A 24,162-nucleotide genomic window follows, 5' to 3' on the forward strand; every position below is an offset into this window, starting at 1 on the left:
GAGGAAAGAGTAAAGTGGCAGCTGTGGGTGAGGAGTCGGAAATGTTCTCATTAATTTGGGCAACAATTCACTCTCACTCAGATTTCCTTGCACCACCACAAATGTTGTGGGAATGTTTTTCTCTGTTTAAAATTACTGCATTAATGAAGATGCTATGAAGCAATTTCGAAAATGAAGAAGATGTCAAGTTCAGGGGAAGTATGATCAAAAAATGAATGTCTACTAAACGCAGTTGATAGTGGTGAAACGTTCACACTCAACACATCCAAGCAAGAATATAAAGTAGCAATGTTACAAAATTTTGAGATTTAAAAAATCAAGTCTGCAATTTATCCCCATCAGATAAAGCATAAAAATACGTTTAATTTGACACCTAATTCACCTTCATATCTCAAGTATTTAAAAAGTTATGGCCATTTTCATACTCGGAAATTAGCATCTTGTTCCCTATTGATTTTCTATGGACATAACAAAAAAGCTGTGATCGTAGAGTCAAAAGCCCATAACTTTCTTAAAAATTAAGAGAACTGAATGAAATGTTCAGTTATTATAGATTGAAGCATTCTGAAACAAATATAAAATAATCTTACTTCGATGACCTGAAATTAAAGCATATAATTAGTTAGTTACCTAATTGTAGCTAATTTCAAACTTCAATTACTAGATCTAAACATCTATCCATTTCTTAATAAATGATTAACATTTTTTAAATAGCCTAAGTGTCCAAATAATATTCACAAATAATTCACAATAAAACATGATTTTAAAATCTCATTTACATTAATTTATAGGCCAAATGGAAGGAATTTAGTGTTTAATTGCTGTAAATTAAAGTCCATTTAAATCAGCTTTCTAGTGGGATCCTGTGAACGCGCTGGTTTAGAACGTTCACATTGCGGTAGATTTGTACCCCCATATGCCCAGAAAAATACTGCGGGTCATAATGGGCCCAAAATTAGCTACTCGCAACCTTAAACTTTGTATAAAGGGATCTTAAGAAGCCCTTTTTAACGTAAAAATAAACAGCCTACCTTCCGTTTTCCCCTGTATGAGATCCGGCCGGTTGCCGGTGGTCGGGGGTTTAGAGGTTAATTTTTAACCTACTATAACAATTTAATAAAGCCCTTAAAACTAATAATAGCTCAAGCGAGGGAATCTTCCAGCGATTTTTCGTTAATAATTAACTAGGCTGAAAAACCTAGTCCCAGCCTAGGGAAAATCGCGTTTTAAACCCGCCCCGCTCTAAACGGCGCCAAAATCGCCCACACGGGCTGGGACAGATTGTTCAGCGACGTTTCAGGTAAGCTTTGCAACATACCTATATAAAGTGCCAAAGAATTGTAATATACAAAGGTAACATAACATGTGTTAACTAAAAATAAATGTAGGCTTCCTGAGAAAAGTGTTGGCCATTTCCTGCATATTTTTCCGCAATGAAATTGTATGCCAGATGGCAACTGAACGGAATCGTGACCCTCAAAAGATAAGTGTCATGTAAAGAGCAATATTACTAAAATTCTAAATTTAGTTTAGAACTTTGTCACCTTTTAATATTAATAACTGAAAACTGGGAGATGGGGAGGAAGTGTGCTGGATAGCAGCCAACTCGAGAAAATATCAATGGGTTTAAGTATCTAAGAAGGAACTGCAGATGGTGGAAAATCGAAGGTAGACAAAAATGCTGGAGAAACTCAGCAGGTGAGGCAGCATCTATGGAGCGAAGGAAATAGGCAACGTTTCGGGTCGAGACCCTTCAGACTGATGTGAGGGTGGGGGGGCGGGAAGTAGAAAGGAAGAGGCAGAAACAGTGGGCTTAGGGAGAGCTGAGAAGGGGGGGAGAAAGCAGGGACTACCTGAAATTAGAGAAGTCAATGTTCATACCGCTGGGGTGCAAACTGCCCAAGCAAAATATGAGGTGCTGCTCCTCCAATTTACGGTGGTCCTCACTCTGGCCATGGAGGAGGCCCAGGACAGAAAGGTTGGATTCGAAATGGGAGGGGGAGTTGAAGTGCTGAGTCACCAGGAGATCAGGTAGGTTAATGCGAACCGAGCGGAGGTGTTGGGCGAAGCGATCGCCAAGCCTACGCTTGGTCTCACCGATGTAGGGCAGCTGACATCTAGAGCAGCGTATGCAATAGATAAGGTTGGAGGAGGTGCAGGTGAACCTCTGCCGCACCTGGAAAGACTGCTTGGGTCCTTGAATGGAGTCAAGGGGGGAGGTAAAGCGACAAGTGTAGCATTTCTTGCGGTTGCAAGGGAAAGTGCCAAGAGAGGGGGTGCTTTGTGTGGGAAGGGGCAAATTGACCAGGGAGTTACGGAGGGAGTGGTCTCTGCGGAAAGCAGACAGGGGAGGAGATGGGAGGATGTGGCCAGTGGTGGGATCCCGTTGGAGGTGGCGAAAATGTAGGAGGATTATTTGTTGTATGTGATGGCTGGTAGGGTGGAAGGTGAGGACAAGGGGGACTCTGCCCTTGTTATGAGTGGGGGAATGGGAAGTGAGAGCAGAGTCAAGGGGTATAGAAGAGACCCTGGTGAGAGCCTCATCTATAGTAGAAGAGGAGAACCCCCGTTCCCTGAAGAATAAGGACATCTCCGATGCTGTGGTGTGGAACACCTCATCCTGGGAGCAGATGCGGTGTAGATGGAGGAATTGCGAGTAGGGGATGGAGTCCTTACAGGAAGCAGGGTGGGAAGAAGTGTAGTCCAGATAGCCATAGGAGTCAGTGGGTTTATAGTGGATGTCGGTCAGTAGTCTTTCACCTGCGATGGAGATAGTGAGGTTAAGAAACGGTAGGGAATTGTCGGAAATGGTCCAGGTGTATTTGAGTGCCGGATGAAAGTTAGTGGTGAAATGGATGAAGTCAGTGAGTTGTGTGTGGGTGCAATACACCTGGACCATTTCCGACATTTCCCTACCATTTCTTGACCTCACTATCTCCGAGCAAAGTGGTACAAAGTTATTGATGATTGATCAGCCAGTGAGAGTTACCAATAAAACTTGAAAGGTAGATGTCAACGAAGATCATTAATCTTTCTATTTGATGCCACATATTTCAGCAGGCCAAAGCGCTTTGTGAAGTCGAAACCCCTTCTTTTAGTCAACTGTGCGGATGAAACGTCAAAAGTCATAAAGGTTCTACACACAAGACTCTGCCAATGTACAACTTAGTTCATTGAACTTGCTATGAAGAGATCATAAAGACATTGTACATATGCCATGCTAAACAGGATACCTGCAGCTTGAATTAAACATTTTTAAGATACAAAAGTAGATGTAACCAAAAGATTGAAGTGAATCCTTCAATGAGCAAAAGCTTGTATGTTGTGGTACAATCTGTTCAGTGCAGGTGAATTTGAATTCAAAACTCAAATGTACATTGTGAAATTACTTGGCCTCCACAGCCTTCTGACGAAAGAAATTTCGCCTCATCTCCTTCCAAAAAGAACGTCCTTTAATTCTGAGGCTATGACCTCTAGTCCTAGACTCTCCCACTAGTGGAAAACTCCTCTCCACATCCACTCTATCCAAGTCTTCCATTATTCTGTATGTTTCAATGTATCCCCTCACTCTTCTAAACTTCAGCAAGTACAGGCCCAGCGCCAACAAATGCTAGTCATAGGTTAACCTTCTAATTCCTGGGATCATTTTTGTAAACCTCCTCTGGACCCTCTCAAGAGCCAGCACATTCTTCCTCGGATATGGTGCCCAAAATTGCTCACAATATTCCAAATGCAGCCTGACCAGCGCCTTATAGAGTCTCAACATTACATCCCTGTTTTTGTATACAAGCTCTTTTGAAATAAATGCTAGCATTGAGTTTGCTTTCTTTACTACCGATTCATCTTGCAGATTAACCTTTTGGGAACCCTGCACCAGCACTCCCAAGACCCTTTGCACCTCCGATTTCTGGAAGATAATTGTAAAAAATAAATATGGTTCTTTTAGGGGCAAAAGCAAAGTAATTACTTGGAACAAATATTAAAATGTCTGTTCCATTAAAATGTTGTTTCTGTCTTCATTGCAGAAAAAAACATGAACAAAGCAAAAATAGTGCAAAACCAAGGAATGAATGACATGAGGAATTTAAAGAACAGTAATTAGTATCACAGGAATATAATATAATCTGGATGATTTAAGATTGATTCAGGAAAACAATTATAAAGAATAACAGGAACATTAGATGTCAGTTGTTTGCAAAACATTGGAATTCATCAGTAAGCGAGGGGAAACTGTGATTTAGAAAATAATAAAATAATTAAGCAAAATCAATGTGGCTTTACAAATCATGTTTGATAAATGTATTAGTGTGAGGATGTAACCAGAAAGATAAATGACGAGGAATTTATTAGATTGACATTTATATACTTATTAGAAAGGCAATTGACAAGGTGCCACTTTAAAGGCTCACTCAAAAATCTATTTGCATGAACAGAGAATTTATGTTAAATTATTTTAATATCTTAGATTAAATGATACAAACATATCCAAAGCTACTGAAAGCACAAAGCTGGGTGGGGAAGTGTGCCAGGATGAGGGTCAGCAAATGGATTTGACACAAAGGCTATACGTTTAGTGGCTCTGGCTGAAGAGGAAAGACCCCATTTGGTCTCCCAAATAACCGACTAGACAGATGCAGGGGGGGGGGGGGGGGTTCTGGGACGCCAGAATGCACCGCTGAGCCTACTGGAGACGTCGTGGGTTCAATCAGCGAAACGTCGGTGAAAGTAGGTGCCCACTTGATAACCTCAACGACGTGTCTGCGTAGCCTTTCTCAACATCGGAGGAGCATAGGTGAGTGCAGAAGGCTCCCATCACCATCGGGAGTAAATTGACATTTGGCACTTTGGACTTTTAACATCTTGTCCTGTGTATTTATTTGAAAACATTTATCCCAGAGGGAAATTGGTCAGTCAACAGGTACAGTTACAATGCTTTGAAAGTGTCGTTCATTATAATAATATAGTCATTTAAGTGACCAGTTATTGTACAGCACATATTTACTATTGCACAAACATGAAATTGAATTTTCGAGTGCAAAAGCCCAGGATGGATGTGCAAAGTTGGGGGGGGGGGGGGGGGGGGGGGGAGTTAGTCTACCCCACGACAGAAAGGGGAGGAGTTGTACAGTTTGATAGCCGCAGGGGAAAACGATCTCCTGTGGCGTTGTGTTTTGCACCTTGGTCTGACCTGTCTGTTGCTGAAGTATGTAGCATAATATAAAAAAATGAGAGATTATCTTTGGTAGAAAAGTGTTAAAAAGTAACTAAATAATTTGCTACATCCATTGGCTTCCTTGTTATCTAACATGCTAGTTACTTTGTGAAAGAAGTCATCAATTGGTTGAACACAATTTTTCATCCATAAAATTATATTCACTCAGCTGTATAAGTATTCTGTTACCATTTCCTTCATTTTCCTGACAAACTGTCCTGAACTCATTTTCACCCCCAATATTTTCAGTATTTTGCTGTCTTCCTCTCAGCTGGGACTTTTCCGAAATGCAAAGTCCAATAACAATATATATTTAAGCAATAATATTCTATTAAATGTGATCTTGAGAATAAAAAATATTTTCTGTGGTATTCATAACACAATGATAAAAAGATCTTGTTTTGATTGCACCTACCAAACATGCATACATTATTATATTACAGTTAATATGTACCGAGGGCAAATTTTTGTTCCAATGTTCCCCATTCCCAATTACTTTTACATTGAAGTGATTGAAATCCGAGAAGTTTAAATCAGAAAAATAAAACCTCCGGAATGGATGATGTTCATTACGTGGTTGGTTGGGGTCAGTATCAGCACAATTACTATATTAAACTTTGAATCTTCAGATGTCCTGGTTCAAGCTAAAACTAAAGACAAATAATAACCTCCTCACACATCCCGCTGCACGTATCTGTGTTACTCCTTTAAAATAAGCCCCTTCTTTGAACAAGCTCTTAAATATCGCATCTGAATCAGTTTCCATCTGATTACACTCCTTGAGGATGTTCATCTACTTAGGGACTTTTTTAAATTTGATGTATTAAAATCATGTCCTATCTCCAATACATTTCAATAAGTCAACGTATGAGCAAAATCTGATAATAGATAGTACTATACGTATCTGGAAAGTTGAAATTCAGTCTTAAATTGAGAAACTTGTCTCTCCTTCTTCCTATTACAAACAATCCCTCGTTTAAACCGTCTACTTTAGATAGGGTGTTTGTTCAATGGAGAAACCTGGGAATTAATACTGTGGGAGACCTCTAGAAGAAGGGGACTCTCTTTTCTTTTCAAGAACTACAGGAGAAATATCACTTGAACGCAAACAATTTTTTTAGATACCTTCAAATCTGAGATTATGTGAAAACATATGCACAATATTGTCCTTTTATGGGTCCAGATATATTAGGTGATGGTTTGAATAGAAATGCCAATACAAGTAAGTTGATATCTTACATTTATAACACTCTCTTAAATATTGATACCCCACCTTCTGAGATTTATAGGCGAGCATGGGAGGACGAGTTGGGTTTATGCATTTCAAAAGATATATGGGAGGAAAGCCTACTATACACACATTACTTTTCTTTAAATGTCAGGCATTGCCTGATACAATTCAAAATATTGCATAGGTTATACTACTCAAAGAGCAAATTGAATAAGATTTTCCAAACTGTCTCCCCTCTCTGTGATAAATGTCACCTCCAAGAAGCTACCCTAACCCATTCTTTTGTATCCTGTATAAAAAGACAACATTTCTGGATGGGAATATTCAATACCATTTCTAAAACACTCAAAATACAATTCGAGTCAGATTCAAAATTAATAATATTAGTAATGTCACAGGGCTGCTTTCAGTTAACGACATTCCGAAGACGTTTCCTTGACTATGGCTTATTAACTGCGAATAAACTTATACTTAAATTCTGGAAAAAGATAACAGATGTGGATTACAGAAATGAAGATGTGGATTACAGAAATGACCGAGACACTACATTTAGAAAAAAATAAGGCTTGTTGTGGCTGATAAATCAGACCAATTTTCCAAAACATGGCCTCCTTTCATTGAATTTCTTCAACAACAGAATGGTTGAACACAAATTTAAAACCGATGCTTGGGTTGGGTGAGCGGGTGTAGGGAAGGATAGTGGGACATATCTCCTTTTTTTTTCTCTTTTTTCTCTCACTTCTTTGTCAGTTCAGGGGTTTTTTCTTCTCTCTTTTTTGTATCTTTCTTTCTCTTCATTCTTTCCTTTTTACTTTTTTTTCCGATTCATTTATCAGTTTATAAAACGTTAAAACTAAAGCTGTACGAAAATTGTATCATTGTTATGTCGATTGCTTTCTTCTTGTACAATTGCTACTAATAAAATAAACATTAAAAAAAAATCATATTTTAGTTGTTGAAGTATGATTTCAATGTTTTTTGTTTGAAATATTTTTAAGAGGTCACTTTTTAAGGGGTAACTTTTTCCACACAAAGGGTGGTGGGTGTATTGAACAAGCTGCCAGAGGAGGTAGTTGAGGCAGGGACTATCCCAACATTTAAGAAACAGTTAGACTGATACATGGATAGGACAAGTTTGGAGGGATACGGACCAAAAGCAGGTAGTGTAACTGGGACATGTTGGCGGGTGTGGGCAAGTTGGGCCAAAGGGCCTGTTTTCACACAGTATCACTCTATGACTACATTATACCTCCACCATGCATGAATGCTTCAAAACCAAGTGGTCGAGTTTTATTGCCATATACTCAAACATAGAAACATAGAAAATAGGTGCAGGAATAGGCCATTCGGCCCTTCGAGCCAGCACTGCCATTCAATATGATCATGGCTGTTCATCTATAATCAGTATCTCTTTCCTGTTTTTCCCCATATCCCTTGATTTTGCTAGCCCGATGAGCTAAATGTAACTCTCTTGAAAATATCCAGTGAATTGACCTCCACTGCCTTCTGTGGCAGAGAATTCCACAGATTCACAACTCTCTGGGAGAAGAAAGTTTGTCCTCATCTCAGTCCTAAATGACCTATCCCTTATTCTTAAACTGTGACCTCTGATTCTCAACTTCCCCAACATCGGGAACATTTTTCCTGCAGTTACAGTAAGTGAATATCTAGCAGGCAACTAGGATGCTTTCTCCAACCACCCCCATTTGAAAGCCATTATCTTCCACCCAGTGCTTGGTACATACCTCCAGCAGCCACAGGATGCACTGAGCCGCAGCCTGGTCCATGCCAGTCACCAGGGCGAATTTGGCATAGAGACTCTCATGCAACGCTTCCGACGGCCCGGGACTCTTGCACTGAGGCTGCTCCATGGCCGGAGCTGCAGCGAGCAACTCACCAGCCTGGTAAACACTCGCCAGCCCCGGCTCCCCGTCCGCAACTGCCCCCGCCACTGCTTCAGCTTCCATCCCTCCCTCTGCCCCGGCTCTCCAACATCCACGACCCAGGTTGCTCAGATCACAGCAGCGCCTCGTCCAAAGCCGGAGACGTTGAAACATGTCTAGCCAAAAAAGTGGGGGGGCTGCAGCCCCCTTGGTTCCGCGGCCCATGTAACTCTCTCCTGCCGCTCGCCGGCCTCACTCATGTCAGCCGCTTCCCTCAAATCCTTAAATTCCAACTGCCGCTGGGAGCAGGACATGGCCTAACTTGCTGCGCTGGGTGACACTCATTCACTGCCCGGTCCGTGTCTTTCAATGTAAATTTGCATGGGGACATGCTTTGGAGGTGTGTGACGGTTCGGTCAAGTGAAAATAACAGAGAATAAGAATGCTGCAGTCTTGTCAACAGACACGCACACAAGCAGTTGATATTAGTTTTGAAATTCTCGTTGATTACAGAATTTCTCACGACAGAGCATGAGAAATTTGTGATCAGCGTGAGAGGGTGAGAATTGGGCGAAATGCGTGAGTCTCACGCTCAATGCATGACAGTTGGCAGCTCTGTGGTAGAATATAGAATCCACTTCAAGCAGATTACATCAAGAGATGCTTGATGCACATGTGCGAGAGAATTTGGGAGACAAGTGATTTGCAGCAAGTTAGGAAGGGGTAATTAATGTAAAATGCGGATCAAATGGAATATGGACACCAGTAGATATACTGGGCAGATAGAATTTACATCATGAAAGAGACAGATTTAATATTAATAGGAAGGAACTGCAGATGCTGGTTTACACCAAAGATAGACACAAAATGCTAGAGTAACTCAGCGGGACAGGCAGCTTCCCTGGATAGAAGGAATGGGTGATGCTTTGGGTCAAGGCCATTCTTCTGGCTGCACTAAATCAACAAATATATCAGCAATAGACAATAAAAGACTTGAGACCCGAAACGCCACCCATTCCTTCTATGCAGAAATGCTACCTGGCCTGCTGAATTACTCCAGCATTTTGTGTCTATCTTCAAAGTTAATATTAGTTTTGGGCCATCATTATTTGAATCTCAGTAAATTCTAAGTGCAGGGGCTCAACCATAACCACATGTACTCTAAAAAATAATTAATTTCCAGTCTTATTTAATTCTCTGGTTTTATATCAACAGTACTTAACCAATCATAACAGCCAAAATGACTGATATGCTCTAAAGTTTAAGTACAATGGCAACTTTCAGGAAACAATACCAAACCTATCAAGAAATAATATATGGTTAATTGGTTGAACAACATCGAGCACGCTGGGTTATTTTGCTCTATACATTTTCTGTTTATTTTTGAACTCTTAAATTCCTGATAATTCAGAATTGTCATTCCACAATGGGGCACAGCCAACAACGTGAAAAACAGGAATGTTTTTGTTCAAAAGATTGACCTCTGCGGATAGTTGTTTTATTTAGTAGCTCCACAACAAAGCACAATTTCCAGGGGTCTGCTGCAACGCAGTGCATGACTGGCAACAGTCATGAAAGTTGGCCTTCCTATCCGTCTGACAAAAAATGCATGGTAGCAAAAGAGAAGGATGGAAGGAAAGACAAAAATTAAGCTACAGCGGCATCTTTTTACCACAGAATACCAACTTTCAGCTAAATTTCATATATTAAAAACCCTACAGCTAGTCAAATTGTATGCTTTGCACTGCTTAGCAAAATAAATAGGTTAACAAAAAAATATTCTGAGGAGCAATATAGCACTGCTGGGTTATAGACCTAAATATAGATCTTGAAAGGCCCACCAATATTTAAATTGGTTTGAAATAGTAGGTTGTTTCACATCTTTTGACATTTGTATAAACAGTTTTGTTAATAACAGGATGCTTCACATCCTAAATGAAAAGCACAGTCCGTGCCTCCTCCATTGTGCAATGTAATGACTCATATACAGTATCTCCAAATTGCTGATGAGATCTTTCCTGTTTCATTCATAAGGAAATCAGGTCCCAAGAATTATTAGACAAGAACATGAAAATAGGTAATATCGAAAATCAGAAGCCATAACAAAGTGAATTTTCAGCAAATATAGATATGAAGATAAAATTAATTTACACTTTAATATTCCAATGTTAAATAGACAATACAATACTTAAAGAGGGCTATTATTTGATCGACAATGCAATGTAGATTGTAAATTTTTATCATTCCCTTCACTGCTCTTTCATTAAATTATGTGCTATCAACAATTTTCACTTTAAAGACTTAACACGAATAGCATCATGGTCTTTGATGACTCATCTGCACATTTAGCTCAATCACTTTTCATCAGGAAATCAGAATTCCTCATATCCTGCAGGAAGGAAGTGCTGGCAGGAGCTGCTGTCAGGCAAAGCACTAGGCTCTTGACTCCCCTGTTTCCGACATGTGGGGGCTCCCTGCACCTCACTGATCTATTTCAAGCCTCCCTCACTTTCACTGGCTCAACGACAAATGTGAATATATGAAAGCAAGTAAGGCACAAACAAGACCAAAACAAATCACAGTTTCACCCCCAATATCCAAAACCATTTCCATTTGTAGAATCCTTCATACAATTATTGTAGCATGATTTGAACCTCTGCAAGATAAAACATACCATTTTTAAACCATTACTTGTGGATTAAGATAAGCTTCCTCCGTCCTCTATTTTTTTTTTTTTTTAATATATAATTTATGATGCTTTTACGTGATATACTAAGATTTTATAGAAACATAGAAAATAGGTGCAGGAGTCGGCCATTCGGCCCTTCGAGCCTGCACCGCCATTCAATATGATCATGGCTGATCATCCAACTCAGTATACCATCCCTGCCTTGTCTCCATGCCCCCTGATCCTTTTAGCCACAAGGGCCACATCTATCTTAAATATAGCCAATGAACTGGACTCAACTGCCTTCTGTGGCAGAGAATTCCACAGATTGTAAAAAATGATTTTCTCATCTCGGTCCTAAAATACTTCCCTCTTATCCTTAAACTGTGACCCCTGGTTCTGGACTTCCCCAACATCGGGAATAATCTTCCTGCATCTAGCCTGTTCAACCCCTTAAGAATTTTGTACGTTTCTATAAGAAATCCCCTCAATCTTCTAAATTCTAGCGAGTACAAGCCGAGTCTATCCAGTTTTTCTTCATATGAAAGTCCTGCCATCCCAGGAATCAGTCTGGTTAACCTTCTCTGTACTCCCTCTATGGCAAGAATGTCTATCCTCAGATTAGGAGACCAAAACTGTACGCAATACTCCAGGTGTGGTCTCACCAAGACCCTGTACAACTGCAGTAGAACCTCCCTGCTCTTATACTCAAATCCTTTTGCTATGAATGCTAACATACCATTTGCTATCTTCACTGCCTGCTGCACCTGCATGCCTACTTTCAATGACTGGTGTACCATGACACCCAAGTCTCGTTGCATCTCCCCTTTTCCTAATCGGCCACCATTCAGATAATAATCTACTTTCCTGTTTTTGCCACCAAAGTGGATAACCTCACATTTATCCACATTATACTGCATCTGCCATGCATTTGCCCACTCACCCAACCTATCCAAGTCACCTTGCAGCCTCCTAGCATCCTCCTCACAGCTAACACTGTCCCCCAGCTTTGTGTCCTCCGCAAACTTGGAGATGTTGCATTCAATCCCCTCATCCAGATCATTAATATATATTGTAAATAGATGGGGTCCCAGCACTGAGCCTTGCGGTACCCCACTAGTCACTGCCTGCCATTCTGAAAAGGACCCGTTTATTCCTATTCTTTGCTTCCTGTCTGCCAGCCAGTTCTCTATCCACATCAATACTGAACCCCCAATACCGTGTGCTTTAAGTTTGCATACTAATCTCTTATGTGGGACCTTGTCGAAAGCCTTCTGAAAGTCCAGATATAACACATCAACTGGTTCTCCCTTATCCACTCTACTAGTTACATCCTCGAAAAATTCTATAAGATTTGTGAGATATGATTTACCTTTCATAAATTCATGCTGACTTTGTCCAATGTTCTTTCCACTTTCCAAATGTGCTGCTATCCCATCTTTAATAACTGACTCCAGAATTTTCCCCACCACCGATGTTAGACTAACTGGTCTGTAATTCCCTGTTTTCTCTCTCCCTCCCTTTTTAAAAAGTGGGGTTACTTTAGCTACCCTCCAGTCCTCAGGAACTACTCCAGAAGAGTTTTGAAAAGAGTTTATATGTATTTTATGATATTTTTTAATATGCATTGCATTTTTATGTAATGTTGCCCCTTGTCTGGACCTCGAGTCCGTAATAAAGTTGATGATTATTATTATTATTATTATTATTGCTGTCATGCACCGTGTTAACTTTTTTGCCAGTTAATTGTAAGTCAGCAAAATTATTTACTAAATCATCCATTAAAAATATCCTTACCTGCGTCTCCTCCGAACATACCTCACCTAGTTTAAAAAAAGACATTAAAATATATTAAAAGTGCAATACCAAATATGATTCAATTGTGGCAGAAATAAATTAAAAAAAATCTTTTTTAATTTACCACTACAATGGCAATGCCTATGGCAGCCAAAAGTGTGAGAGGAATCAGGATAAATCCAAAGACTGAGACACCATGATTACTGTCGGCAGTTGTGTTGGTTGTTTGGTTGAACATGACACTTTTTCTTCTTGCTCATCAGATGAATGTAAAATTTCCTTTATACTTGTGCTTGATTAGAGGTGTTTATGATTTTTTTCCTCAAAATTAAGTCCTGCAAAGTTTTCATATTGTACATTTGTTGTTTGTATTGAAGCATCCATCACTTGATTGTCATTGGGAAATATTCACATTGATCCTGAAACCACATGATTCACTGATATTCCATTCCACCCATGCTGTAGAGAGTACCTATAATGTGGCAAAAAGTGAAAAATGGTTAATTTGAGAAATGTATTATAAAGATTTTATAAAAACATTAAATTAAGGCTCGTTTATCAAGGAAATCCACATCTTTAACAAACTTTTGAAACAACGTTTTGACAGTCTGTAAAGAGTATAAATTTCAGTAAAAGATTATGTAACAGACATACATGGTTGCACTTGAAAAGAAAGCAAGATTTTGCAGTTGTCATTTTGTTTATCTTTGCCCCGCAGGTACATTTAACATAGTACACTTATGGGCCGGTCCCACTTACGCGACTTTTTCGGCGACTTGCCGCCACCGGTCGCAGCAGGTCTCCGAAAATTTTCAACGTTGAAAATCCAGCAACCTATGACGGGTGCCGGCAATCGCCGAAAAAGTTGCGTAAGTGGGACAGGCCCATTACCGTACACTGTGATACAGACACACACCGCGATGAACAGGAAGGTTGGCGCTGTAATTAAGACAGCTAGAGCACAGTGCACGGTAATGGGACTGTCCCACTTACGCAACTTTTTCGGCGACTGCTGGCACCCGTCATAGGTCGCCGAAAATTTTCAACAACTACGACTCTTTGGGTGACTGAGGAGACTACTCACGACCATACAGGCAACACCCTGGCGACATGTCACGAGGTAAAGCCTGTATGGTCATGAGCAGTCGCCCAAAGAGTCGTACCTTGTTCTGGTCGCCGCTGAATTTTCAACATGTTGAACATTTTCGGCGACCTATGATGGGTGCCGGCAGTCGCCAGAAAAGTTGCGTAAGTGGGACAGGCCCATTACTGTCCTTGTAAAGTTCAACTAAACTAAACACTGACTTGCAATAAAAGTAATGGAGATGGAGCCAGCAAAGAAATGCAAGGATGGTGAACCTTGGTTGGTTAAACAGGTGTATTTTTAAGGAGGGGGATAAAAGGGAAATGAAAAGCAGAGGTTTTAGGAAGAGAATTCCAAGTACAAGGCCAACATCACTGCTAATAAGTTTAAGAAGGAACTGTAAAATCGAAGGTAGACAAAAATGCTGGAGAAACTCAGCAAGTGAGGCAGCATCTATGGAGCGAAGGAAATAGGCAACGTTTCGGTTCGAAACCTTTCTTCATACTGATGTGACGGGGAGGGGCGGGAGGAAGAAAGGAAGAATTGGAGCCAGAGGGCTGAGAGAGAGCTGAGAAAGGGAGGAGAAAGTAAGGCCTACCTGAAATTAGAGAAGTCAATGTTCATACCGCTGGGGTGCAAACTGCCCAAGCTAAATATGAGCTGCAGCTTCTCCAATTTACAGTGGTGCTCACTCTGGCCATGGAGGAGGCCCAGGACAGAAAGGTCGGATTCGGAATGGGAGAGGGAGTTGAAATGCTGGGCCACCGGGTGATCAGATTGGTTATTGCGGACCGAGCGGAGGTGTTCGGCGAAGCGATCGCCAAGCCTACGCTTGGTCTCACTGATGTAGAGCAACTGACATCTAGAGCAGCGGATGCAATAGACGAGGTTGGAGGAGGTGCAGGATAACCTCTGCCGCACCTGGAAAGATTGCTTGGGTCCTTGAATGGAGTCAAGGGGGGAGGTAAAGCGATAAGTGTAGCATTTCTTGCGGTTGCAAGGGAAAGTGCCCGGAGATGGGGTGGTTCAGGTGGGAAGGGACGAACTACATTATGTACATCACCGCTAATGAAGTGGTTAAAGCAAGGAGCCATAGACAAAAAAACACAGCCAGAGTCATAGAATCAAGCAGCATCGATACATGCTATGGTCGCATCTTGTCCATTCTGCCCCAGATGCCCCAGCTATGCAAATCCCACCTGCCTGTGTTTGGTCCATATCTCTCTAAACTTTCCCTATCCATGTACCTGTTTAAATTATGTTTTAAATATTGTTTTTTGATCGGAGAAAACAGAAACAGAACATGAAGTAATGAGTTGCCAATGATAGATTGCTTGATGTTAAAGATGTGCCCATGAACATCAATGTATCAAATTGAGGAAGTTTGGCATGTCTCCAATGACTCTTACAAACCTCTACAGATGCACCATAGATTGCATTCTGTTAGCTTGCATTGCAACTTTGTTTGGGAACAGCTCTGCCCAAGACACAAGAAATTGTTGAGAGTTGGAGATGTAGGCCAGTCCATCACACAGACCAGACATCCCACCACTGAGTCCATCTACACTTCATGCTGCCTCAGAAGAGCAGCAAAGTCTTGTCCAACCACAGTCATTCCTCATTCTTCCTGCCCCTGTCCAGCAGGAAGCTTAAAAGCACGTAGCACGTGGCTTAGTAACAGCTCCTGCCCTTTTTTATCGGGCTTTGAACGATCCTTACATAAGCTAGGGTACTGTTTGATTCACCTTTGTCCCATTGAGGACATTAGACGTTGACTATGGAACTGATGCACGACAATGCTGAGAACTACATTATGTAGTTTGTATCTTTGCCCTTGGTTCTAGCTTTTATACTTGAGTTGGGACTGATTTTATCCATATATGGTTGATCTGATCTGTTCGGATTGCATGCAAAACAAAGCTTTTCACTGTGCCTGGATACATGGGACAGTGATAAAACTAAACCTGAATAAAGTAATAGAGACAAATTTTGGAGGCATTCAGGCACCAATGGCCATTGTAGGACAGGATGATGCATGAAAATAAACTGATAGGGAACCTACCCGAGCCATAGAGTTTGCATCATTTATAGTTTGCACAGGATGAAAGTTGAGGGGGCAGCAAGAGAACAGAACATTTGATCTCAGAAATTATAAAAGTCGTAATGTAGACTTCACCATTAGATGCTCTGAGGAAAATGCAAAAGTGACCACTGTGTTGAAGGTGGTTGCAAGAAGTATTTGTGTCAAGGCTATAGGAATCTCCCCTTGGTGTCAAAGATACACATGTGCTTACTTGGTCACACCTTTGATGTTTTCTGAACTCTATATTCAGTAGCAGTACTTCATTATAGTATAAATGGTTCCCACTTGTATCCTGATGACACTTTTATAAAGTATTAGGCATTTATCTACCCACTTCACAATTTGGCTCCATTTTAGTAAATTCATTAGGTATAAAGGTTTAAAACTCCTCAATGGCACAATGATATAATGCATTCTGTTTTGTGAACTGAGTTATGTAGGAAGGAACTGCAGATGCTGGTTTAAACTGAAGATAGATGCAAAAAGCTGGAGTAATTCAGCGGGTCAGACAGCATCTCCAGACTGAAGAAGGCTCTCGACCCAAAACGTCACCTATTCCTTTTCTCCAGAGATGTTGGCTGACCCTCTGAGTTACTCCAGCTTTTTGTGTCTATCGTTTGTGTACTGAGTTCATTGATTTCACGTAGGCTATTGATCCAACTCCTGGAATGCCCAAGTGTACAATATATAATTGTTCACATATAGAATGCATACTATTTCTACATTTAGGGGAATCTAAAGAGATTTTATATTAAGGGAAACAGAGTAAGTAGGGAGAGAATAGGGCCCCTCATAGATCAAAGTGGACATCTACATGTAGAGGTGCAAGGGATGAGCAAAATGAATATTCCTCTGTTTTTACTGTGGAGAATGGCATGTAGATAAGGGAACTCAGAAAATTCAATGGGGGTGTCTTGGGGATGGTCCACATTGCAGTAGAGGAGTTGCTGGAAGTCTAAAAATATGTATGAAGGTACATAAATCTCTGACCTTATTAGGTATATCTAAGAACACGGTGGGAAGTTAGAAAATAAATTCCAGGAACCTTAGCTGAGATATATACATCATCATTAACCATGGGTGAATTGCTGGGAGACTGGAGTGTGGCTAATTTTGTGCCTTTATTTAAAAAGACACGCAAAAAATAAAGCTGGGAACTTGAGACCAGTGAGACCTCAATGGTTGGATTTATTTTGAAGAAGGTCGTGGGGTAGTAGATGAGGACTATATGGACTCAGGCAAGGCCCTTGACAAGATACCACATGGTAGATCACACTGGAAGGATAGATCTCAAGGGATCCATGGAGAACCAGCTAACTGGATACATGGTTGACTTGAATGTAAGCAGCAGAGGGTGATGGTAAAAGTTTGGCTTTAAGACTGGAGGCCCATGTCTAGTTTTGTGCTTCAGGTTTTGGTGCTGGGCCCACTGTTTGCCATCAATATCAATGATTGGATGAGAAAGTACAAGGCATGATTAATAGGTTTTCAGATGACACCAAATTGTGTGATATAGTAGAAAGTAAAAAATGTTATCAAGAATTACAGCGTGATCGTGGTCAGCTGAGTAAATGGGCTGAGGAATTGAGATTAATTCCGATAAATACAAGTTGTTGCATTTTGGGAAGTCCAACCTGGGTAGAACTTTCACATTAGGGCCCTGGGGTGTGTTGTAGTGCAGAGGGACCTGGGAGAACAAGTATATGATTCCCTGAAAATGACATCACAGGTCGCCAAGAAAGCTTTTGATATGCCGGTGTTGATCAGCAAGGACACTGAGTGTACAAGTTGGAGCATTATGTTGCAGTTGTACAAGATCACACTTGGTGTACAGTTCTCAGGTTTGGTCACCCTGCTTTAGGAAAGATGCCATTAAGATAAAAATTGCGCAGAAAGGATTTACGAGGATGTTACTAGGACTCGAGGGATTGTTATTCATTGGGGCTGTGTAGCTTGGACTTTATTTCTTGAAGCATTGGAAACTGAGCGGTGATCTTATAGAGGTATATAAAATCATGAGCAAAATAGATAGGGTAATTGCAGTCTTTTTCCTAGGTTTGGGGAATGAAGAACTAGATAGCATTGGTTTAAATTGAGAAGAGAAATATTTAATGGGATCCTGAGGGGAAATCTTTTTATGCAGAGGGTGCTACATATATAAAAACGAGCTACCAAGTGAAGTGGTTGAGATATTTGGGCAGGTAAATGGATAGGAACGATTTGGAGGGATTGGTTTAAACACAGTAAATGACACTAGTGTAGACAGGCACCTTGATTGGCATGGACAAGTTGGGCTGAAGGGCTTGCTTCCATGCTGTGCAACTCTGGCACTCTTAAATCAAACTAAAACATGCTGTGGGAAGTGGAAACATGAACTAGTCTACAAGTAAAGTGGAGGTAGTAACAACACTGAGCTGACACTATTGCAGATACAATGTGCTGGCAGTTCGTCCAACAAGGGAGCAATTAAATCATTTTCATTTTCAGGCAAGAAGTTGAAGTACATGGCATATATATATTTTGCTGTCGATCAACAAGAAATGCAGATATTGCATCCTGAATGCTGTACAATACTAGGAAGTGTGCTGTTGACTTCAAAAACACTTGTGAAGGCAATCATGAGGCTGAGGAATTGACCTGCAAAACATTGTAACAAAATGGTGAGAGAATTAGGCAAAAAGTCAGGTGTCCCAGGGGAAAATATATTCCAAATCATGAGTCAATGTCAGACCAGTCCACAATGAGTAGTAGATTCAAAGGCATCACTTAGACCGATGTTTTGGAACGAGAAAACAATTCAGAAACCTCAGTAGCAAGCAGTTCACAATTTGTTTGAACCAGGAGATCAGGTTTTCAGATGTTTCAGGAGAATTGTTGTGTCAGCACACAAATCCATAAACAAGGTAAGAAGCAATGGCTTCAATGTGACATGGAAAGGTAGTACCAATTGGGTCCAACACAGAAAGTACTGACATAGAAGGTGAAATAGAGTTTCGGGGAAGAGCTCAGAATTCACACTTTTACTGTTCACAGATTTGTTGCATGGATTGAATCAAAAACACACATTGAGTTGGATGCTTTATGAGGGGAACCGCATTGCAATGTGGAAGCAGTTGCTAAGCTTTGATAATCCTATGAAGAATGTCACAGAAGGAATGGAATTACTCATTTTGGCCAGTACACCACAGCAAAACAGAGTGAAAGCAGTCACACAGAGTAAAAGCCTTGGAGATAATCCAGAAAGTGAAAAGTCAGAGGAAATGAGTTTGAGAGTTCAAAAGGGACAGGAGGAAAGTGGAAAGGACTGGTGTCTACAGGAACCATACTGACGGCCAGAATACAAGATGGTGTGAAACGAGAGCTATTAAAATTGGAAACCATTAAGAAACCACCAGAGAATATAGTGACTGAGTTTATGGTATCCAGAATTGTATCTATACAATGAATGTATGATTGTGACAATTTAAAATGTTGACGTTGTAAGTGTTTTTAAATGTATAGGAAATTGTAGTGAATGCAGGTAACACTAAAATGACTGATCGAAAGACACAAGATGCTGGAGCAATTCAGTGGGTCAGGCAGCATCCCTGGAGAAGATGGAAAGGCGATGTTTTGGGTCGGGACCTTACTTGAAACCTACCTCTTGATTGTGATAGAAAATATGTATCACTATGTATGAGCAGTATCACTTTAATGCATTATTATTTCAGACACTGCCTTTCAGTTAAGAGTTTTTACCTTCAGTAAAGAGGATGCGTTAACTTAATCGCAGCCTCTCAATGTTGACAGAGTCAGGGAACTATACAGCATGGAAACAGGCCCTTGAACTCAATTCAACCACGCCAACCTAGTTGCTTAACCAAGCAAGTCACACTTGCCTGTGCCTGGCCCATCTCCATCCAAAGCTTTCATATCCATGAACCTGCCTAAGTGTCTTTAAATGTTGTAATTGTACCCCTGCTCCACCACTTCCTCTGGTGGTTCAATCATGTCTGCACCGCCCTCTGTGTGGCAGAAGTTGCACCTCAAACTCCTTTTAAATCTTTCCCCTCTCAACTTATACGTATGCCTTCTAGTTTTTGACTCCCATACCCTGGGGTTTAGACTTCCAGTCAGAAGCAGCTAACTTCATTCAAGTGGAGCACTGGGCAGATATATATATTTTCTGCACACAGCAGACTTGATGTAAATTCAATGCAATTAAATATTTCTTATGTTGTGATTCCAAGCTACAACTGCCTTCCTGTAATTTGCCAATGGGGATTAATTATCCATTCTGCACATTTACTGTGATTTTCAGCTGATGTTCCAACCAACATAGAATAGGGAATGAAGCCAATATATTCTCATCCCAAACATGCACAGTTAAAGCCAATTGCCACACTGAATTTACCGTCTGGAAGGCCAATCTAACTTTTGCAACAGTGACCCTGGGAAATGACACACTCAAGTCTAACGGGACAGTTGGCCCTTCTGCTTAGAGTGAGCATAGAATGCATTAAGTTCATCCGGGCATGTCTCACTATCACCAGCAATGCTACCTGATTTCACTTTACAGCCAGTTAAAGTATTGAGGCCTTGCTGCAGTCGAGGGGTGCTTGTAACACTAGTTGTACTAATCCTACCACCTTCAGGAAACACTAGGACTTCTAGCCCATGCTGGTTTGACAAATAATATTTAGAGTCATTTATCAACTTTTACAAAATATAATTATCTCCCTAGATCTTTCATCTATAATGTGAACCAGGTCAGATCCTTCTTCAGACATTGGTAACACCTTGGATTTTTCTCTGCCCTCATGAAAATTCAAATCATTAGATAATACAACTTATTTCAAGAACTATGTAAGGAACCATGGAGAATATGAATCTGTTACTTCATGGCATGCAGGCTTGTATGGCAGAGTCTCTATCTTACCAACAGTTTGTTATAGTGTGTCACTACTTCAAGTATATTAAAAAGATAAATTAATTATTGGAGAAAACGTTAGTATATTAGTTAAGAACTACTCTTACAATATAATAACAGTATTTGTGTACCCACAATACTGCAATGCATTTTCTTTAAACACAACTACATCCTGCAGTCTGTATCTTCCCCTTTTCTCTATCGATTGTACTTGAGTTTTGATTGTATTTATCAATCAATATCAGATCTGTTTGGATAGCATATAAATCAAAGCTTTTCACTTTACCTTGGCAAATAATGGACCTAAACCTAAACAAGAATGCCCAATATTAAAGTACAACATTTAGTTTCACTATTTATCTCTAGGTCTCATTTGCAAAGATTAATCTGAAAGTTAATTACAATGCAAAAAAAACATATTTTGAACTGGCTAAGATCAATTTTGTTAAGTTTTTAAATAATTGTGTTTTTGTTAGTCCAAGTGCTTTTTTCACCAAATAACTTATTATTCAGGCTCGTGACCACAAGACCTTTAATTTTAGTCTGACTAAAGAGTTGGTGCATACAGGAAATCAGTTTGTTCTGTATGCAAATGAGTCTTCCCAGCCTACTTAGACAGAACCAGATGTCTCTTGGTCCTTTAAGAATTGACCTGTCGACCATCAGCTTGTGTATCAATGCACTTGGCAGTTGATGTTCACACGGATGATAACATGTCAGGTAAGCAACTCAAGCATGCTCAGTATATTGCACAGCTCGCTTCAGCTTTATCCACAAATATTACAACGCAAGTTGTGCATTGCAACTCAGATAGATAAAACTATCTACTTGATTGCATGTGGAGTTAATTTATGTTTATTCAAGGTAAAGAAACTTTAATTTGCAGTCTGTTTAAGGTGATAAATAATGAGAAACACCAGTAATTAATCTTGCAAATAACACTACTGCAATTTTTGATAGCTTGCACAATTTAATCTCATTTCAGGTTTGAGCATTTTTCCTATTGCAAGATTTTGTTATTCCTTATTTGAGCATAACATGCAAACTTAGAAAAATGTGAGGCAAAAACCTTTGAATAAATTGCTGTATTTCTGAATAAATGTAATGACCAACAATATCTTTCAAATTCACACCTGGTGGCTAATTGCAAGGTTTTACTCAATTTATTGCTTTTCATTTTTTTTCTAGCACTTCGTAAAACTTAAGGTAATGGTTATTGGTCTGTCACTGGAATAAATAAATAACTAAAATATTCTAATCAATCATATTTTTTTCACAAAACTGAAATGACAATAGTTTTGTTGTTGTTTTATTTGACAAGCCCGTGAGAAAAATATAATTTTACAAGCATATTTTATGTAATTTTGTAGAGAAATTAGGTTTAATAAGCACATAATTTAAAGCTATAGGAAAGGCTGAATGCAGATTTATTTAGATGAAACCATGAATGAGAAAGTATGGTGATAATCTTATCGGCACTACATTCTCTAATTAGGTGCTGATATAACAGATAGGTCATTTTTTAACTGTTTACAAAAGATAAAGATAAATAATGATAGATTTCCAAAGGTTGGTATCTCAGCAATAATATATACTCACGTGGATCTTTTAACATTTAAAAAATCATGAGGTCTGATGTGATTGAACCAAGGATATTGAGAGAGAGGAGAGGAGATTGTTGGGATCTTTCTATCTTCTCTACCTACAGGTCCCAGAGGACTGTAGAGTAACCAATGTTGTTCCATTGTTTAGGAAAGGAAATGGGGAAAATGCAGGAAATGATAAAACAGTACACTTCACATCAGTGGTAGGGAAGCTATTGGAGAGAAGTCTTGGAGAAAGGATTTACTATATTTGGAAAAAATATTAGACAAGTAGGATGGATTTGACCAGGGCAGGACATGTCTTACAAACTTGATTGAGATTTTAGAGATGAATGTTCAAGGGATTGATGAGGGTAGGGCAATGGAAGTTGTTTACATAGACTTTAGTAAGGCATTCCACAAGGTCCCTCGTGGTAAGTATTTATGAAGAAAAAGTTGGACAACTTGGATTGTTTTCCCCGGAGTGTCGGAGCCTGATGAGAGACTCAACAGAAGTATCTAAAATTATGAGAGGCTTGGATAGGGTAGTCAGTCACAACCCTTTTCCAGAGTGGAAATATCAAATACTGGAGGGCATAGCTTTAGGGTCAGATGAGTAAGTTTGAAGGAGATATGTGGGGCAAAATGTTTACAGAGAATTGTGGGTCGTGGAACAGATAGTGGCATTTAAGAGGATTTTAGATTGGCACATGAATATGTATGAAGGGATATGAATCACATGCAGGCTGAAGAGATTAGTATAATTTAGCATCATTTTCAGCATAGACATCATGAACTGAATGGCCCTTCCCTGTGCTGTACTGTTGCATGTTCTATGAAATCTACTTGAGCACATCAACACAAATATGCCTAAGGAAATGGTATCAATCCAGTAGTGAAAGAGAAATTTGAATGAGTAATTGGAAGATTGCTCAAAATACATAACGTTGAGAGGTTACTTACAGATGTAAAGGTTTAGTAAGTGTGTTAAAGAAAATAAGATTAAAACAGTTGAAGGCTCTATCAATGAAGGGACAAATGGAAGGGATGCAAAGATTCAAATTGGCCAGCAAATGTGAGGATAAAATGCAATCCATTACCCAGAAAATTATAAACCACTTTTTCTTTGGGCAAGGAGTCAGGACAGATCAATAAAAATATACAAGATGAGCTTAGTATTTGGAGGGATGTTGGCAAGTTGAAGTTTATAGAAAGTGCTGGAAGGTAGGCCATCCTGGACTTTGCTCAAGATGTGGACTCTTGTACATGAGCGAGTACTGTATCCGTTGTTCAAGATGTGGACTCTTATACATCAGCGCGACCAAACGTAGACTGGCCGATCATTGCACTGAACACCTTTGCTCAGTCTGCCTGGACCGACCTGATATCCCAGTTACCAAACACTTTAATGCTCCTTCCCATTCCCACACTGACCTTTCTGTCCTAGGCCTCCTCCATTGTCAGATTGAGGCTAAATGCAAATTGGAGGAACAGCATCTCATATGTTGCTTGGCAGCTTACAACCCAGGAGTATGAATATTGACTGTGAAGAATATGACTTTGAAGAAGGGTCTTGACCCAAAACGTCACCCATTCCTTCTCTCCAGAGATGCTGCCTGTCCCGCTGAGTAACTCCAGCATGTTGTGTCTATCTTCGGTTTCAACCAGCAAATGCAGTTATTTCCTTCACGGCATGAATATTGAATTCGGTA

At 40.0% G+C, this 24,162-nt stretch overlaps 1 protein-coding gene across 6 annotated transcripts in view; it reads right to left on the bottom strand.

Annotated features, from left to right (window-relative positions):
• LOC116984134 (small integral membrane protein 29-like) overlaps nucleotides 1-24,162 on the bottom strand; it is a 119,025-nt gene that overhangs the window by 18,605 nt on the left and 76,258 nt on the right. For all 6 annotated transcript variants that reach the window (XM_033038243.1, XM_033038240.1, XM_033038242.1 and 3 more), the window contains 2 exons: nucleotides 12,916-13,263; nucleotides 12,792-12,817 (listed from right to left, as the gene is read on the bottom strand). In XM_033038243.1, coding sequence (XP_032894134.1) covers nucleotides 12,792-12,817; nucleotides 12,916-13,029 — 140 coding nt within the window. In that variant the 5' untranslated portion in view covers nucleotides 13,030-13,263. The remainder of the gene's footprint in view (nucleotides 1-12,791; nucleotides 12,818-12,915; nucleotides 13,264-24,162) is intronic.

Source organism: Amblyraja radiata, chromosome 19 (assembly GCF_010909765.2).
Source record: "Amblyraja radiata isolate CabotCenter1 chromosome 19, sAmbRad1.1.pri, whole genome shotgun sequence".
NCBI classification, from domain to species: Eukaryota; Metazoa; Chordata; class Chondrichthyes; order Rajiformes; family Rajidae; genus Amblyraja; species Amblyraja radiata.